Here is a 16,431-nt window from a genome sequence, read left to right as displayed (position 1 = left end):
ACATTGATCCTCAGGTGAATGATTACCTTTTATCTAATTTTATATATTATGCAATACATGAACAATATACCTAAAAAAAAAAGTGAACCACAGATAGCAGTGAGGATTGCATAGTTAGCTTTCACGTTAACTTGATTATTCTTTGTGGAAAAATACTCATATCTCTCTATTTTGCTCCAGGCTCTGATGAGTAATATATTTGAGTTCCTGTTTGTGAACATGTTATACCTGTCTGGCTGGTAAATAAACAAATTGAACTTGTCGGAGGCTGCTTTAGCAGGGGTTTGAAATGAATCTCAAGATATAGCAGAAGATAAATACAATAAGTATAGCTCATACAGTTTACCTTTATTGTTTAAAGTAGCTCAAGATGTTATCAATGCAATATACCAAGATCAAGAATACTTTATTGTCGACTTGGGGCAATTTGTTTGCAACAGCTGTTTAAAAAACAAACCAAAAAAAAACTTTCTTCCCATCATCATGATTAGACATGAAAGGTAATCATTACAGAGGCAAGGCAAAGTTGACCTTTTGAACTTTGGATGTTGTTTATGGACTAGATCTAATCAAATCAGACTGAAATTGTGCCATAGAGTATCGTTCACAATCTGTATACCATTCGTGGTACTCAAAGTTCCCATTCCCATAACAATAAAATGGTACGGTCCCAGTCTGGTGTTGCATCAGTGCAAATGAGTCAGCATGAATTTGCAGAACAGACACTTTCTTTTCAGGGGAGTAAAAGCATGATGCAAGATGCACCTGCTATTGCTCACCTTCCTATTCCATTTTATCATTTAGAAAATAGCATCATAGTCATCATCATAGTTAAGTTTTCGTATACCAATAAGTACCAAAATGCGACCTTTGTATAAAATAAGAGAAAATAATTTGAAAAGTGATTAGAGCTCTGTGACAATTTACTTAATGGGAATCCTTTTGACCTCACATGCCAGATTAACCATGCCAGTTTTCTCACAAATCGGTATTAAATTAAAAATCATTTTCATTAAGTTATACGACACACCCACATACTCAATAATCCACACATTATACGATATAAAGCAAAAAAAAAAAAAGAATTACATTTATTTTTTCAAGCAACTTGAGCAATCAAGCTCATAACATTAAGAAAAAAAAAAATCAATGAATCCCCACACCCCACTGAAATAATGTTCCCTCACTGGCCAGCAGAATTCAGGCTCATTTAATAGTTACACGTACAGTAGATCTAAATAAGAAAATAAATACATAATTTAAAGAAAATAAACTTTGTGGCATAGATTGTCTATTTTTTATACCATACTTCATTTTTGTCTTTCTTATACATATTACTCTATTTCAGACACAGGAAAACAATGACATTCCGTAGAGAGATATCTTTTTTTACAGCTCACTGATCATGACAGACAATATTTGTCTAATTAATCTCACATTCTTTTTTTTTTTTTTTTTTACACCTTACTCTAAATAAAGGTCCATTATACTGCACTGTATTTTTATTCTAAAATAAAATACATTGTTACACTTTGAAATGATATAAAAACTTCAGATTTAGACAGGCGTACTTATCCTTGTAATTTTCTTCACCTAACACTTACACAGACGATACATTTTCAATCGTCATATCTTTTCTAAATTTCTAACAACTTCCACAAGTGACAAAGAGTCCCAAACAGCACTTGACGGCACAAAAAAATCACAGTAGCGGAATGTCGAGAGAGAATGTCCACACCATGCAAACGCAGTCCTAGCAAACAAACACCATTCAAAAAAACCAAGCACGCATCCACACCGAATCTTAGACAACATACACACTGAGGTAACAGCTACACAATACTGTGCTACTCTAAGATTTCAAAAAGTGTGTTAGATAGGTCATCAGAGGTCACACTCTAACAATGTCACAGAAGTACTGCACTGGCGATTAAACACTGGGGTCAGTGAAGGAGAACACATTCACTGGTGATAAAACTAAAGATAGAAATGAAAGTGGACCGAGCATGTACGTATATTATCACATCAGAGGTGGGCTATTTCATTACGGACGTGTGACCGTTTTGTTTCACGATGCAAAATGCAAAAGCCCTGAAGCTGCTCCACGTTGGAGAGTTCCGCTTACTCACATTTCCAGAAGTCACGCGACTGCTCAGAATGGATGACGGTAACAAAGATAAGAAATTACTGGTTATTTCTTTTTTTTTGGGGCTAATTTGTTTAAACGTAAGGGAGGGGATCTGATTTTGTATGTTGTCATAATTAGCTTGACAATATGGGCTGCCCTGCAGCCAATAAAAAGGAGGTCTGGCAGAACAGCTGTGCTGTGTCAGCTGACAGTGATCCTCCCACAGGACACCACCTTTCACTGCACTCTTTCGGGGGTCTATTTAAAGGCCCTTAACACACACGTTCACTGTACTGACGGTGCAATGCTGCTGACATGGCTTGTTGGAGAGGCCTGCTAAAAGCTCATCATGGAATTATTTTCGTTTTGAGATTAGCAATGTTACTCCCACTGAGTGATGAATTACAAAGTCACCATGTTCCTATGGATAAAAACAAACTGTAATAAAAAAAAAGCATATTGTCACCTTCCGAAAATAATGACCCAAGTCTTTTTTTTTTTTTCCCTCTCAGTTTTTCTGAAAATATACACCATACACAAAAACTAAACCAAATACTTATCATATATATTTAATAAGAATTTGTATTGTTGTATATATTTTTCAAATATGGCTTAGGCCATTATTTTTAAGAGAGTGACAATATGTTCAGTGGTCTTGCGATAATGCAGTTCCGAAGGGAACGGTGGAAGATAGCTTTTTGTATTCAGTGCAGATGTGATCTAGCAGTCATGACCGCTTGGTGAGATTTATGCTATGAAACAAAAAAAAAAAAAAAAAATCCCAGTGAATCAAAATGCATCATTACAACCCGCATAAGATCATTCAAAATGGATATGTGTGCTGAAATGGGCTTTTCTCCTAATACTTGATGATGCGACAGTATGCATGCTATTCAAGAGGTAAAAAAAAAAAAAAAAAACATTGTATGCACCCTGAGCCAGATCACATCCTCAGCATAGTCATCATGCATCTGCAGCTGAATGCATTCATTTCCCAACAAGGTGAGAAAATGCCCTTAAAATATTCTTTTAAAAAAATACAATCATGCATGGTTGTATTTTCCACAGGATGGAGCAAGACTGAGGAAATGTGGGACATAGTGAAAGATTTAGGAATAAAATCTCAAGGCAAAGCAAACCCTTTTGAGGAATTTGATGTTTGTTACTGAGAAAGATTGCATCCCGAACGGCACAGTTTTGTGAAAAGGAACTTTGGGTATGGTTATTATCAAATTAACCACATCAATTTTTCACTTTTCTGCCATAAACATCACACTCCGGTCTCCTCTCTCTGTTTGTTCTCTTCAAAAGCAGGTCGTTGGTCGCCCTCTCCTGGGCATTTTGCGGGCTCACTCACTGATGGAGCTTTGTCAGAGCGCTCCTTCGATTCATCCTGCGAGGGACTTTCAGAGCGGCTGTGGGTGCCGCTGCGACGGCGGTGATGCTTGGCCTTGTGTGGACTACAAGTGCGGGACCTGGACTTTGTGAGAACAACGGTGCTGTCGTCCTCGGAGCTAAAGTCGGAACTGTCTGAAGAGCTGCTGTCGTTGCCGGATGTGGGAAGCTGGATCTGAGATTGCAAGATGGAGCGGAGAAGACGTAGACACTGTTAGGACAAGAAAAGTGGTAAGGGAAAATAATACAGTTGGTGATTACCTGAAATGGCTCCGTGACACCCACAATAGTGCTCATGTTGTTGCTATAGTAACCTAAGATAAAATCTCCAGAGCCTTTGGGCAGTTCCTCTTCTGTAAAGGTTACCTGCAAATGAGTTTTGTGAGATATTTCTTTTTAAATGTGAGAGGAGGCTGTCTTTAGAAGAGATCACAGCACACGTCCATCTTACCTGATGTTCTTGTCGATGAAAATCTGCTTCTTCCTGTTTGGCCCACACGTATCCCACATAGTCTTTGTGGTGTTTAAAACCCACCTGAGATAGGCAAAGTCAGAAATGGTTAGTAATCAGGTTTGGTGTGGACGGTGAATGTGACATTTTCTACCTTATACAATCCAATCCAGTCCCAGGAGCTGCGAGAAAAACTGGGTGCCAGTTTGAACTTGGCTATGGCATCAGCAATACTATTCCACTCATCCTCCACCAAGATTGTGACCAGGGGAACATCCACTTTGTAAGGGAACTGGAGAGGAAACGTTTATGAATGAAAGGACACCTCAGAATCACAAATATGAATTGGAAGTACTGTACTGGAGTGGGGCACTAATCAATTTTATTAGACTGCCACTACATGAAATGTTGGTTCAGTTAGAATACTAGTATAAAGAATCAGTTTAAAAATTAATGATTTATAAATGAACTAATTACAAACAACTACTCATTGTCAACACAAACAGGACAGTCTCACCTGCAGGGTAAAGATGGAAGAGACTGGTTTGTGATCGCTGACAATATATTCCATGTGACTTCTATAGCAGTGCTGCGTTACTTTGGTGCCGCTGGTCAGCCCTGAAACAGAAGCACGTTTGCCGCTGTTGGCAGAAGGCACAGTGGCCCTCAGGCGCCACAGGATGCGGTCGGTCCAAGCTGGTTTGCGTTTCTTTCCACTGGGAATGAAGACAAAGAAGATTTCCTCAAATGAAATGATTGAAATTAAGATACTATCACAAATCTTAAAAGCGCTCTGATGCTGCAGCTGCTTCACTGGCTGGAATCACCACCGACCTTGTGTCATATACGTTTGTCCCAACATCAAACTTGTAAGTGGGGGGAAACTTGAGGGGCCCCTCTTGGAAACCTTCCAACACCGTCTCACTGTCCTTTGCCAGGTTTAACTGAAACAATCATCACGATAATGATGATTACCATGATTTCATTTGCGTCTCTCTGTCACCCCTTAGTGACTCAAATTACAATCACATCCTCACAAGACAACTTTGGGTACCGGGCGGGATCCAATCCATGAGCCGTATCAATGATTCTCAATGTTGATCGATACCATCAAAGCGATAATAACTGACTGTGGTATTATTTGGGTGGTCTTTGTGAATAATTTGTATTTTTCCTGTATCGAATTTCATGACGAGTCAGTAGTACAGGGTATGTACGTACCACTTCCAGGGTATGGAGTTTTTTTTTTTTGTCGAGCCTTCACAAGTATTGTTTAGCACACTTCTACTAGTTATGGTCTGTAGTAACAATGAAAAATAAGTACAGCATTTTCCTACATACCGTCATTTCCGTTCACTTCTATGAATCACACAGTCAAGCCTGAAATTATTCAGGCTCCAGGGGTATGAATAATTTTGGGCTTGATTGTAAATATAAACAACTTATTTCTTACCTGATCTTTTTCCCACAACATGGACAGCTTGTTATTGTCGATAGCCGTTTTTACCATGTGCATTTCCAGGTCATCAATGCGGAAATTGAGATCCCCGAGCCAGAACACCACACTGTAATTCAATTTAAAAGGACACCATTTTTCAGTTGATCAGTGTTGAGTGTGTACGTGCTTGTGACCTACTCGTGGTCAAGGACACCAGAGGCCGCCTGGCCCTCAAACTGCTGCTGCTGCAGGATGCTCTCAAAGTCTTCCATGCGCTGATCCGAGTTTTCCATGTGAGCCGGCAGGTGGCAGTTGAGGAAGCAGATGGTGTGACCGAATATTGACATGCGGGCGCTGACTCCACCTTTGTTTCCCTACGGCGTACAGAGGTAGAGTAATTGATTCAATTAATAAAATCAAAATGGCATTTGAATTAGTTGTGCGCACGTCATTACTGCTACATAACAGGAAATGTGTCCATTGTGAGTCCAAAAATTTGACTCAAGCAAAAACTTCATGCAATGCAGGGGTTGGAAAGACTAGTGTGTGGCTTTCCTCCCACTGCTCTCTCCAATGTTCTGCCTCATTGAATCACGAAAGACGCTTCTGTGTGTAAAACATTTAGAATGTGCTGACACCCATCACGCACTCCCGACAACAGCAGGATTTAACTTAAAAGTCAGGATTGCATAACTCTGCAGGCAGAGAGACCTCAGCGATGAGGACAATGCGGCCAAATTATCTCCATGTGATGGCATGATTGGGATGTGCTGCACCCACATTTTTACAAAAATAACGACGGTAAAGATGGACAAAATGTCTTCAATTTCTTTGAAACATTATGTCGCATTGTAGTTTATTTATATTTTATTTGCTTGACTATCTAAACTTTAGCAATGTGGCTCTTGGACTTACTAATGTCATTCCAGATACTGTGAGTCTAGAAGACACAAATTAATGAACACAGTTTATGCACCACGCCTTCTGCTTAAGTTGTAACTCAATTCACTACATGCAGAACTAGTCAGGATGTTTGTGCTGCAGAAATATTGTATATGTAATCAACTGCAAGACACAATCCATCCATCTTCCACATGGCTTATCCTATTGAGGACAGTGTTTTCATATGCCAGCCAAAACAAGTTTGCTTAGCGTCTAGCATTTCGCCGATCGCTCACGAGATGGCTGTCTTTTATCTTATTAGCTTATTCGACCTATTAAATTGTGTACCTAATATTGTGACCGGCGAGTGTATACTCTATGTAGGTTTTAGCGTCAGGAATGTCCGTCTCTTTTTCAGTGTAATGCTTCCGTATGTAAAGTGTGAAAGAGAGTACTCACCCAGTAACCCCCCAGGCCAGTGCGGGTGGTCTCCGTCTGGACTCCACGGAGGAAGGGCAGATGGTAGTACTTGGCAAAAACCAGCAGCAAGACGCCTTGCATCCTCTGAGAGGTCACCTAAGGTCAGCATGGCAGAACACGTGGACAATTATTAGCATGATTCTTAAGAGAGGTAAGTTATATTCAGTGTTTTGCATGTGTCAGACTGCACTTTAATGTCAATAAACACGTTGTATGATCTCGATCCCAACTTGCTGATGGTGCTAAACCTCCATTTCAGCGCACAGGAGGCTGAGGCCGAGCTCAACCACTACTTTACATGAAGACACAAATGAACCAAGCTTTTGCCCGCGGTCAGTCCTCACTGTGAAAGAAGGCTGGCGGTTTTCAGAGTAAATGTCGCTTGTCCGAAGGTCATTTGTTTTCTTTCACTGTCCCTCACATTTAAACCATGCTATGCGTGTTTTGACATTTTTGAACAGCACAATACAATTCACAATGTAAAGCACATGCATTAGTTAAAGTAGAAGAAGATGAAATATTTTCGTGCTATGCCAAGCTCCCCAATGGATATATCTATTGTGATTTTGCCCCCCCCCCTCTCATTCTCCTCCACTAGTCCACTCATTCCAACTGCAGGCCAATGAAGCATAATCACGCTGAGCTTGAAATGCCCCGTGGCCAGTAATGGATGCACACATCGCCACGTGACTGAAGACCCTCCTACTTGTGTTGTTACTGGCTAGATGTATGCCTTTTGTTGCATAATGATTTCTACTGAACCGTGGAGTTGACCACCTTTTTTGTGGTGACTGTTTGGAGACCACCATAAAATGTGTACACCATTTTGTACAGCTGCACAACCGAAGGAAATCCAAAGAAAAGATTAACAAAGTGAATTATCTGCTCTCCATCATAATGAAAAACATTCATGATATGCTGATTCACTTTTTTAAATTGGCACCTGAGACAAACTTTATCTATGACGCAGTGCAATTCTATACCACTGAAAGCTACAACCCCGATAATAAACCGATTGTTAAATTAACACCAATCAACAAAGTGAATGTCGTTAAGTTTACAAAAGTGGAATATTTAATACAATTTTCGAGTGAAATCACATGCGAGTGAATTACTGCATCTTGGTGTGTGCTCATTAAATTCACAATTGAGTACAAACGTGTGCATTTCTTCTGCACTGGACCAAGCAAAAACTGCCCTCGTCGTTCTATAAACTTGCCAAAAAGATAGCAACGCTGTCAAACCCACTGTAAGCATAATTGGTTCATACAATATGAAATGCATTTGCACTCTATTGCTGCTCCATTGTGAATTTGAGATGAAGTCTTTTGTGCACTGTTGTTGATAATGGCTACAGACACGTATTGTTGGCTAATGCCCAGAAGTGTTAACATCGTCATAAAACTTGGCATTCAACTCTCCCATTGGGTTTGGGCAGTGGCAGTTCCAACACAAGCACACACATATAAAACATACCATCCACGCAGAGACATTATTTTGCAGAGGCTCCAACTCATGCAGCTGACCATAACAGTCGGAAGACATCAGCATTGTTGCCAGAGGCCCATCAACACTGTCAGTGTTCTGATCCCAAAATAAACCAGCACCCTGGGAGTCGTTTGTCTCACTCTTCCGGCTCGACAGCTGATTTACGCTCACATAACATCGCATGGCATGCTAGCAATACCTGCAAACGTCTTTTGACAGCAGGATACAGGAAAACCAGCTGCTTGTAATGGTATTTCCTGTTAACTCCCAAGCTATAGAAAATATCGACACGCAAGGTAGTGCTTGAGATGATTAGATTTTGTTTTTTGAGTTCTATAAGTCTTTTTTTTTCATGGCATTGCGGGCTATGTCAAATGTTATTTGTATTAATTGTCATAGGCCACAAAAAAAAAAACAAATTCTGTGTGGCAGATGGGGTGATGAACCACAAATACCTACAAATGTCATAATCTGTGTTTTTGTTCAATTTGGATTTGTTTTGTTTCAAGTTATGTCTTGTCTTCTTAAAGCATCCCTTTTTTCTTCTCTGTGGTTTCTTCTCTGTTTGTATTTGCGGTACAGATACAGTGATTGAGCTGGAACACGGAGCATCCAAAAGGAGAAAAAAAAAGAAGCAAAAATAGAGTCCAGGAGACGACGACAACCACTTGACTGTGCCCAATGAGCCCGGTAGAGAGCGGAAGACAGCGGACACGCTAACATTACACGCTTGTTCTAAATCATTACTATTTGTTGCTCAGGGAACAAAATGAGTGGAGGCAGCAGGACAGAAAAAGGCAATGAGCACAAACCTCATCAGCCATCACATCATCCGAACGGAAGTCGAACTGCATTTTTTTAATCAGCGAGCACATGTTCCTAACTAGAAACCATTACTGACCAGCACGTATCCAAAGGGGCTGAGTCTCTCCATGCAAACCTCGCTCCACTGGTCCGTGAAGAGGACGTCTTTCAGCCGTTTGTTTATCATAGAGTTGACTTCCTGCAGCCTTGGAGACATCATGTACATGGGTCAGCAAGTGCCAGCAGAATAGGATTCTTATTTCTCATTTTTGACATAAGCAATGACTGCAGGACTCTGATGTGTGTGTATATGTCGGGTGACAGCAACATGGGCAGAAGTGCGTATGGGCAACTGCTACAATAAACACTCACCCAATCACATACATGTCTGTATTGCCATCACCTATATTCAAGCCCAGTAATGAGGTGATGTCATCGGGGGGGGTGGCCGAACCCACATTCCAAGTGATGATGTGCACCCTGTTGGCAAAGACTCTTATTAACATTCGGCCCGCTCTTTCTCACGTACTATTTCCGACTAATAGCTAATTAAAATGATTTGAACAACCGCCCGAGCATCTGGGGAACAATATGTCCTGGCTGTGCAGAATTTGTGAAGACTGTTAAAGTGTGTACCTGAAGCAAATCTTTGAAAGGTTAATTATACGAGAACTCTGGTACTCATTCACAAACATCAAGGAGCAACTGCGGTTTGTTAATCCGTCTAATCTAATCTGTCCACAGATACGATCACCTGTGGTTGAGCTATATTTGTGTATATGACTAACTTGACGTGTTAATGTGTTAATGTTGAACCTTTGCAATGCAGTGGCATCTCTGGCAAATATTCTGGAGACAGTGAATGTTGTTTGAAGCACAAATATTTCTATTATTCTTTCTATACTATACCGAGGGTTGAAAGGAGACTTGCATGATATAAATTTAAATCGAATGTTGTCAAAAATAAATGTACACTTGTTTTACATGAACACATTTTGCACCTCTTCTGCAGTGGCCTCCAATGCCAGATTATGTTGTCTTTCTTTCATTTAAATAGTATTTTACATGATTGATAGCTCACAGATTAAAATGGACAATGCACTTTAAGAAAATGGTGTATGCCAACTTAATCTATTGTGCACAAATGATTCCGCTACATGAAATTCTGCCAGTGGGGCTGGGCAGCTGTGCATAACTGAAATAATGTTTGGCTGTACATCATTTTGTCAAATATGTAAAATAATGCACAGTGTACAGTGCAGTTCTCAAGTGCATTACAACCGCAATAAAACTTTTTATTTCATAGAAGGACACTAAATGCTTGTACACAGCATCGAGGCGTTCTAGTGCCTTCGTGGCTTTCAAAATAATTGCGTATTGAGAAGCTGTGTACAGGAGGCATTTTCACACATAAGTCAAGGAACTTGCCTGAAGTCTTCCACAGTTTGGGCCTGAGTGTCGGCCGTGCCTGCGACCGACAGAGCTCTCTGGGCGTGAGGGTTCAGGTGATGCGGCACAGCCTTGCTTATAGTAGTGTGGGGTACCGAGGCAGCCCGGACCGCATGGTGCCCCGGACCTTTTGGACCTGCTTTAATGTGGAGGCCGGGCCGGTCCCCTGAGAGCTTAACGGGTGGGCTGGGGGCAGCTTTTGCACGACTTCCCACGGCGCCATCAGGATCACATTCGCCCTGCGTATCGCCTTGTGTGGGTTCAGCTTTAGGTTCGCATACGTCGACGGAACCTTCAACTCTGGCACTTCTCTGGGGCCGTCGAGGCCTGGCAGTAGCGGTGGGCGGTCCGGTGGTGGGCCCGCATGTTGGCTCTGAAGGATGTGGAGCAGTACTTTGAGATGGTACTGTGTCTGCTGCTTCACTCAAGTGGTCTATTGGCATCTGGCTTTGGAGAGGTTGGTCTTGGTCCATTTCCTGTGGTTTCTGTCAAACAAAGAGGATGTTTGAGTTTCAAGAATTGTACTTGCGTAGAACATTTCTGACATTACCAAACATGACCAACCATGCATCCAAAGAATCTGAATTTTGCCTTCGTCATTGAAATGCTCCCCTGCCCTGCTATTTCCTGAATACTATTTCAAAACCTTGGAAACTCATTGTTGCAGCAGCATGAATTGCTCAAGGACATCCATCGTAAAAGAAACACAGAAAAACTGAAATGTAAGGCACGGTACATGTGTTAGGGGGCAAAGAAAACAAAACCTGTGCACATTGTACACTGTCCCCTTTTGCCAAATGTGTCTACCTTTCCTGCAGTAACCAGGGAGATGCTTGGTCACTTCTTATCAACTCAGAGCACTTGACAAACAGTACCACACCAAACAGATGGAAGAGCTGCAGGAGTCACATCACAAGTCAACAGTAATGCGGCAATAAAGGAGGAATTTCTAGCCCATTTCGTCCAGCAAAAGGCTAAATTAATCATTGAATAATTAATGTAAGACATGCCGAGGGCCGACAATGCCAAGACACAATAGAGATTTTAATCCAAAACAAGTACGAGCGACGCTATATCTAAGAATAGGATTATGAGCCTGATAAAGCATGATATTCCACATTGCAGCCGTTTGAACGATTAAAAATGATGATGTTAAGATGCAATGCAATCTCTCACTTGTTATAATCCCTTCACTAATGATGACTATTAAAAAGACACGGATTTCTTTTTACAATAAAAAAGCTGACAACTTTTACCCAGATGATTATTTATGCTCTCTTCTGTCCAACAAAACTATGCTACATATACTATTAATAACCAAGAAACGCCAGTGTTGTGTCACAACGACATATGACCTTGAAGAAAAATTGACGGTGACTTGACGCAGAGCGTTCTGCATGCCCACATTCCGCTCTTATCTTTGCCTGGGAGCCATGCTCCATGTATGGCTCTTAGCTAGTAAGGACTTTAGAATGGTGAGCAATTGTGCTCACGTGGCAGTGGGTGGATCCAAAATGATAAGAGGAGAGACAGATGGACAGTTGAGTGTCTGCCGTCCGTCCCATTTTAGCGGCAACAACACCATTTCCTTGGGGCACGGTTTATTTCACCAAGATTTAACACCCCCCCCCCCCGTCCCATCTTCTGACTGACTGTCTTCATCAAATTGCTGTTTTGATTTTACTTTCAACTCTACTATGATCTTTCTGTCCCTGTAATCTCAACACAGGAAGTAAAATTAAGTCAGGGATGACAAAGGAGGGAGTAGTTTAAAAAAAGTAGCGTGTCATCAGGGTTTTCAAAGCTTTCTCTGCAGGCACAAACACTTATCAGAATCAAGGACCGACAATTTTCAACGTACATGAAATGGTAATAATTTATCCCAACAATCTTTTGTCTTCATTTTATGGCGTGTGTCTTGGCTACGCGAGGTCCATTCGTTTGTGGCTTATTATTATGTTTTGTCCAATCGTATTTCAGCCTTGATGCGATGCCATGAAAACATTATTTTGCTCATCTCCTTAAATATCTTGTGTGCAATTGACCACCACACACACAATCCGAATCCCTGGTCCTTATTTTAGCCAATCAGATTTTACTGTATACACAATGAAGGCCAGAAAGACACAAAGAAACACATCAGAAGGACATCTTGAGGTCAAGCGGAAGCTTAGATGAACACAGTCAAACAAACATTCACCGTGCAGCTAATCTTCCGCCCCCCCCCCTTCTTTTCTAAATGTACTATGTCACAGCATGAGCAAAAATAATTTTCTGCGCCGACAACAGTCAGGACAGATTAGCATTTCCGATTCTGCTCACGTCCGCAAAGGAGAGAAGAGCAGAACAATTTGATAATAACCAATGTGTCATGGTGTTTACATGCAGCCTCCTGAGGGCGAGAGTGATGCAAGGGACGTAGAGGAACTCAAGTGATGAGCTTGATCTAGTCCTGCGTAGACCCTCGAGTCGATTGCTGACATTGTTGGCTTGGAAATTGGAATGACTACTGATGGTTTTATTTAGAGTTTGTAAAGGGTTAATGAAAAGTCATGTGTGCAGTGTGATAATGTGCAATGCAATTTGTATCTGAATTTCCAGACAACTGCATGTGGGCAACAATTCTACAGCAAACAACATTTAGACCACGTATGGGAAACTGCCCGGTCCTTGATTAATTTCTGAAGATAAACATTTTTGCTGTTGTGTCACCTATACAGAGGTCTCTGACCAAAAAAGGTTTGCCAAACCCTGGATTGAACCGTCCAGTGGGTGAAAACAGTAGAGTCAAATTCATATGCATGGGTAGCCTCCAAGCCCAATGCCGAATGTGTTGGGTCCATATTGCTTGGTGTTACATTTTCACATCGCAGCCAAAAGAGAGTGTTGTCATTCAAGGCCTCCAGTGCCACATGTCCTTCTGTGAGAGAGGCACACCAACGTTGACCACCAATGCTGACCTTCACGCTAATGACATGATGCCACAGCTGGAAATATTCTCTCCAGGTCCTAGCGCCTAACCCTCGGCGTCTTGTTCCTGATCAGCCACAGTGTCAGTGACAGGATGTCAAAACTATTTAGCTAATAGTACATAATAAATATCCACCCATCCATTTTTTTATAGCGCCTTTCCTCATTTGGGTCGTGATTTAGCATCCACGCTTATGGGCAACTTTGAGTCTTCAATGAACCGATCAACATGTGTCATGGATAAGAAAAGTAAGATTCCGTGTTACACTTTACCACACTCACAGACCCATTGAGACAGCAAACTTGTGCCTCCTGGGAAACTTGATAATGAGGCCTGACTGATACTCACTTGAGGAGAGAAACTAAAATCCACAGAATAAAGGCACTGAAACTTGAGCTATTAGAGTCTAATGTGTCTACACTGTGTGCAAAAGGCTGAGCAGCTACACCGCCTGCATTTTCCTTCCTGTCAAAAGCCTTGCACAAGCATCGCAACATCTTCACACCATTTACTTCTCAAGAGGAAGCGAGCGAGCGATATCGAGGCAAATTCAACTCAAATGAAAAGAGCCAGACACACTCATTGTAATCTAGAATTATATCACACCCCAATGTAGCTGTAACACCTGACTAATGATATTGTACATAATGCAAATGTGTCCTGTCAGTACCACATTAAGCCATAGCCACAGTGTGACCCGGGGGTCACAGCTGATTTGCATATCGCGAAAGAAATGACTAACATCTCTGGGGGCTACGTATTCATGTGGCCTAATTACAGAACGGCTTCAAGGACATTTGAGTGATTGGACAAAGAGGATGAGGGTCATTTGATTCCCTGTTGTGGCGTTATCATGCTAGTTGAGTCTGTGCATAAATTTTTTTAAATTAAATTTTACATACAGTACATACTCATGAAAAAGAGCTCGACAAGGTCGATGGCAGGAGTAGAACTGTTGTTGCAATTATGAAAAGCTATTTGAGCATTTAGTCCATAAATGCAAAAACACTACTTACGTCAAATAAAACCCCTTGATTCATATTTTCTTGGCACAATAACAGCAAATAGGTGAGTTTCTCATAGAGTAGTATAACTTGAAAATAATTCTTCAAAAGGTGAAAGGGATTAGAAGGAAAGATTTTTACTGGTAAAACACAGTTGTTCACTAATGCATCGTAGTCGATCTAGTAAGGGTGCTGAATTGTCTTGCGAGGACAACAGGCAGTTTGCAATTTTCAACCAAAAAAGGGTTTTGTTGCATTAGCTGATTCACTCATTATGACTTGAAAGTCATGCATGATAAATATACGGGCTGACATTTTGCCCAATTGCACTTATTCGAAATTTCACCTTTAAATGTTATTGGCTTGAAGTTTTATATTTTGGAAGGCTGCAGGGGTGTGCCCGTGTGACAGCTGTCTGGTTGTTGTTTTTTTCTCAGGTGCAGTGTTTTTATATCACAGGCACAAGATGGGGGCCAAACACAGTTGACATTTTTCACAGATTATATTCATGATGTACTCCAGTCAAATCATGATGACAGAAAAATATTTGGGAAATTATTTGTAAAAATGGCAAACTCCTCCTTTAAACTGTATATCGAGGGTATTGAAATAATGCTCAAACAGCTTTCCATAAATTAACATCTGCTTAGTGTGTGTGTTAAATGAAGTCCTTCTACGGAAGCCTGCATTTGCATGTGAACATCAACAAAAGCAACACATCAATGCAAATATTATGCACACAAACGAGAGGCACCGTTACAGCAGAAATACAAAGATGACGTAAGCACGCATGTGGCTGTTTAAACTCGTCACTCACCTGTTTTGTGCTGATTTAAGAAACGATAGTTCTTCAAACGATGCTCAAAGAAAAAAAAAGAAAGCCTGTCACAGGTTGACTATAAAATACAAGGGTGTTGGTGACAGCATCGGCATCCCAGCGACTATCTGTCGGATGCTGGAGACACACGGACGGCCAAGGCAGCACCTTACATTTCTCCTCCTCCTCCTCTTCCCACTGAGCGTTAAAGACACACAAGCCCCGACCGCCGTGATGCCACCGAGTGTCCTTCAAATCAGCCTCAATAATACAGTGCTTCCGGAAACCGCGAGTGAAGGACACTCGGCTACAACAGGCGAGTCTGACTGAACGACAACGTGACACCTACAACTTGAACAAGTCTGGCACGACCTCCACCCCACACCCACACCCACACCCACAGCCACACCGACGGCTTCTGTTTGTGAGTGGGCCGGTTGCTGGGACATGATTGGACCGAGATAAGCAAAACTAAAGGGGCTAAGGGGGCGCTTATTCGGCGGGGAATTCAAGCCACACTGCCCTCCTGTGGTCACTGTGGAGAGGTGCACACTCTAGTAGTTATGCGGACACGCAAGGGCAGGGGCGTATTTAGTCATATTTACGCCCCCCCCAAACCCCCCCCAACCCCATCTTAATTGCAGCCTCCTTCACAGACACTGTCAGCAGTGCTATTCCAACTGGCAAGATGTCCTGATGTTGTCAGTTTTACACTATCGGCGTCACTTGAAAGCGTCAATTTTATTGAAAGAAAATGTTTGGTTACCTCTTGCCTTCTCCTCTTGTCTTCCCCGCTGGCCCAGGTGTAACGCCGCTTCATTTTCCTCACTGCCGCGTCAACAGGTTTATTTTGATACTGTCTTCCTGAATCAAGTCTGCACATGTGCAGTACAAAACGGAATCGTTCCTTTCACCAAAAGGGGGGTGGGGGGCAATGAAATGATCATAATAGATTAGATTTCTCAAATGCATGAATTAAGACCAAAAAAAAAAGTTTGCTTTAATTGCCAATTTGCCACAAACCCAGACTCAAGTAGTGTCTACTTCATATTTACTGGTGAATTGGTTTGTTCTTTTCATAGTGGCAAAAAACATGTAGCAATTTAATTTTTTTTCGAAAATAA

At 41.5% G+C, this 16,431-nt stretch overlaps 1 protein-coding gene across 3 annotated transcripts; it reads right to left on the bottom strand.

Annotated features, from left to right (window-relative positions):
- Nucleotides 1-1,438: 1,438 nt before the first annotated feature.
- inpp5jb (inositol polyphosphate-5-phosphatase Jb) lies at nt 1,439-16,213 on the bottom strand. Of its 3 annotated transcripts, none has more exons than XM_085908985.1 (13): nt 16,074-16,213; nt 10,495-11,000; nt 9,439-9,546; nt 9,164-9,272; nt 6,754-6,870; nt 5,611-5,786; nt 5,428-5,539; nt 4,809-4,918; nt 4,492-4,690; nt 4,129-4,266; nt 3,975-4,058; nt 3,785-3,889; nt 1,439-3,698 (listed from the first exon to the last, which is right to left on the bottom strand). In XM_085908985.1, exons 1-13 carry the CDS (start codon nt 16,188-16,190, stop codon nt 3,399-3,401), a joined length of 2,181 nt encoding a protein of 726 aa, XP_085765111.1. In that variant the 5' UTR covers nt 16,191-16,213; the 3' UTR covers nt 1,439-3,398. The 3 variants fall into 3 exon arrangements, with proteins under 3 accessions (XP_085765111.1, XP_085765113.1, XP_085765112.1); XM_085908987.1 differs by lacking the exon at nt 16,074-16,213 and adding an exon at nt 15,308-15,730; XM_085908986.1 differs by lacking the exon at nt 3,785-3,889 and having other exon boundaries at nt 1,439-3,734.
- Between the last annotated feature and the right edge of the window lie 218 nt (nt 16,214-16,431).

This window comes from Syngnathus leptorhynchus, chromosome 4 (genome assembly GCF_054491065.1).
Source record: "Syngnathus leptorhynchus isolate UIUO chromosome 4, UIUO_Slep, whole genome shotgun sequence".
NCBI classification, from domain to species: Eukaryota; Metazoa; Chordata; class Actinopteri; order Syngnathiformes; family Syngnathidae; genus Syngnathus; species Syngnathus leptorhynchus.
The sequence above is the reverse complement of the archived record's forward strand: the minus strand, read 5'-3'. Positions and strand labels throughout refer to the sequence as shown.

Coding starts and splice junctions, on each gene's coding strand:
- inpp5jb (XM_085908985.1), bottom strand. CDS start 16,190: ATGTGCAGACTTGATTCAGGAAGACAGTATCAAAATAAACCTGTTGAC. Junction 3,890..3,974: donor TTCATCGACAAGAACATCAG/GTAAGATGGACG, acceptor ACTCATTTGCAG/GTAACCTTTACAGAAGAGGA. Junction 3,699..3,784: donor GTGTCACGGAGCCATTTCAG/GTAATCACCAAC, acceptor TTGCAATCTCAG/ATCCAGCTTCCCACATCCGG.